The sequence below is a fragment of the Penaeus vannamei genome, chromosome 17, assembly GCF_042767895.1.
Source record: "Penaeus vannamei isolate JL-2024 chromosome 17, ASM4276789v1, whole genome shotgun sequence".
Lineage (NCBI taxonomy): Eukaryota > Metazoa > Arthropoda > Malacostraca > Decapoda > Penaeidae > Penaeus > Penaeus vannamei.
The window spans coordinates 3,195,153-3,197,652 of NC_091565.1; the positions used below are offsets into that span (position 1 = coordinate 3,195,153).

A 2,500-nucleotide genomic window follows, 5' to 3' on the forward strand; every position below is an offset into this window, starting at 1 on the left:
GTTCGGGATGAAGACGCGGATAGGCCTGTGGGTTCCGTGGCTTTTTGTAGATGTAAGACGCGGGATGAAGACGCGGATAGGCCTGTGGGTTCCGTGGCTTTTTGTAGATGTAAGACGCGGGATGAAGACGCGGATAGGCCTGTGGGTTCCGTGGCTTTTTGTAGATGTAAGACGCGGGATGAAGACGTGGATAGGCCTGTGGGTTCCGTGGCTTTTTGTAGATGTAAGACGTGGATAGGCCTGTGGGTTCCGTGGCTTTTTGTAGATGTAAGACGCGGGATGAAGACGTGGATAGGCCTGTGGGTTCCGTGGCTTTTTGTAGATGTAAGACGCGGGATGAAGACGCGGATAGGCCTGTGGGTTCCGTGGCTTTTTGTAGATGTAAGACGCGGATAGGCCTGTGGGTTCCGTGGCTTTTTGTAGATGTAAGACGTGGATAGGCCTGTGGGTTCCGTGGCTTTTTGTAGATGTAAGACGTGGATAGGCCTGTGGGTTCCGTGGCTTTTTGTAGATGTAAGACGGGGGATGAAGACGCGGATAGGCCTGTGGGTTCCGTGGCTTTTTGTAGATGTAAGACGTGGATAGGCCTGTGGGTTCCGTGGCTTTTTGTAGATGTAAGACGCGGATAGGCCTGTGGGTTCCGTGGCTTTTTGTAGATGTAAGACGCGGATAGGCCTGTGGGTTCCGTGGCTTTTTGTAGATGTAAGACGCGGGATGAAGACGCGGATAGGCCTGTGGGTTCCGTGGCTTTTTGTAGATGTAAGACGCGGGATGAAGACGTGGATAGGCCTGTGGGTTCCGTGGCTTTTTGTAGATGTAAGACGCGGGATGAAGACGCGGATAGGCCTGTGGGTTCCGTGGCTTTTTGTAGATGTAAGAGGCGGGATGAAGACGCGGATAGGCCTGTGGGTTCCGTGGCTTTGTGGTTTCTTAATGAGAGGTTTCATCTTCCTCGTCCGTCCCCTTTGGCTGCTGGCGGAATCCTGGATGTTGTCTGATTGTGTTCTTTCTTCTTGTTTTTTCTTTTTTTTTTTCTTTTTTCTTTCTTTTTTTGTTTTTCTTCTTGTTTTTTTTTCTTAATTTCTTCTTCTTCTCTTTCATTTTTTTTAGTTCTCTTCTTTTGTTTCCTCTTCTTTCTTTTTTGTTTCCTTTCTGTTAAATATTTCCTTCTTTCTTATTTTCTTTTTACCTCTTTCTTCTCTCTTTCTTCCTTTCTCTCCCTTTCTTGTGTGCGCGTGTGCGCGCACGCGTATATTTCTCTTTCTTAGTTAATGACATCTAACCTTTTCCTTTGTCTGCTTATACAATCCTCTCTTTGTCTATCTATATATCTATCTATCTTTTCATTCATCTGGGTATCTATTTACTTATCTTTGTCTGTCTCTCTTCCATTCCCACACAATCTCTCCTCATTTCACATTCTCTTTCTCACAAATACACGTATCTCTACAACTATACACATATACATATAAAAGTACACATATCACAGTTCACGCATACAAAAAAAGGACAGACTTACTTACATAAATGATTTTTACCTCCTCCTCGCTGTGTGCTGAGCTTACCTGGGAAAGCAAGAGAAACAGAAACATATTTAACAAAGATTTATTATTCTGTTATAAAGTTCTAAGCACTTCAATTAATACAGAGTGATTTTGCTTGAGGCTACTTAATGGATGTTTATTTTCTAAATCTGCAGAGAAACTAAGAATCGCATTTTGCATCTGAGATTGAGAAAGAAGAGTGGAAGCGAGGAAGAAAAAGGGAGAGAGAGAGAGAGAGAGAGAGAGAGAGAGAGAGAGAGAGAGAGAGAGAGAGAGAGAGAGAGAGAGAGAGAGAGAGAGAGAGAGAGAGAGAGAAAGAGAGAGAGAGAGAGAGAGAGAGAGAGAGTGGTGGTGAGTGGTGGTGGAGGTGGTGGTGGTGGTGGTGGTGAGAGAGAGCAATGACGAGAGAGAGATAGGAGAAAGAGAGAGAGAGAGCGAGAAAAGAAAGGAAGGACGAAAAGAGAGCAATCGAGCGAGACGAGAGAGAAGGGAAGAGACAGACAGACAGACAGACAGCCAGAAAGAGAGGCCAACAGATAGAGAGAGGGAGAGAGAGGAGAGAGAGAGAGAGAGAGAGAGAGAGAGAGAGAGAGAGAGAGAGAGAGAGAGAGAGAGAGAGAGAGAGAGAGAGAGAGAGAGAAAGAGAAAGAGAGAAAGAGAGAGAAAGAGAGAGAGAGAGAGAGAGAGAGAGAGAGAGAGAGAGAGAGAGAGAGAGAGAGAGAGAGAGAGAGAGAGGAAAAGAAAGAAAGCGAGAGAGAGAAAAGAAGAAAGAAGAGCAATCAGAGCAGAACGAGAGAGAAGAGAGAGGAAGAGACAGACAGACAGACAAACGGCCAGAAAGAGAAAGAGACTAACAGATAGATAGATAGATAGAGAGAGAGAGAGAGATAGAGAGAAAGAGAGAGAGAGAGAGAGAGAGAGAGAGAGAGAGAGAGAGAGAGAGAGAGACAGAGACA

General features: G+C 45.2%; 1 protein-coding gene across 1 annotated transcript in view; it reads right to left on the bottom strand.

Annotated features, from left to right (window-relative positions):
- Positions 1–639: 639 nt before the first annotated feature.
- The window catches only part of LOC138864586 (neurofilament heavy polypeptide-like), a 306,881-nt gene continuing 305,020 nt past the window's right edge, over positions 640–2,500 (bottom strand). Inside the window, exon 2 of the mRNA XM_070132389.1 lies at positions 640–1,565. Coding sequence (XP_069988490.1) covers positions 1,516–1,565 — 50 coding nt within the window. The 3' untranslated portion in view covers positions 640–1,515. The remainder of the gene's footprint in view (positions 1,566–2,500) is intronic.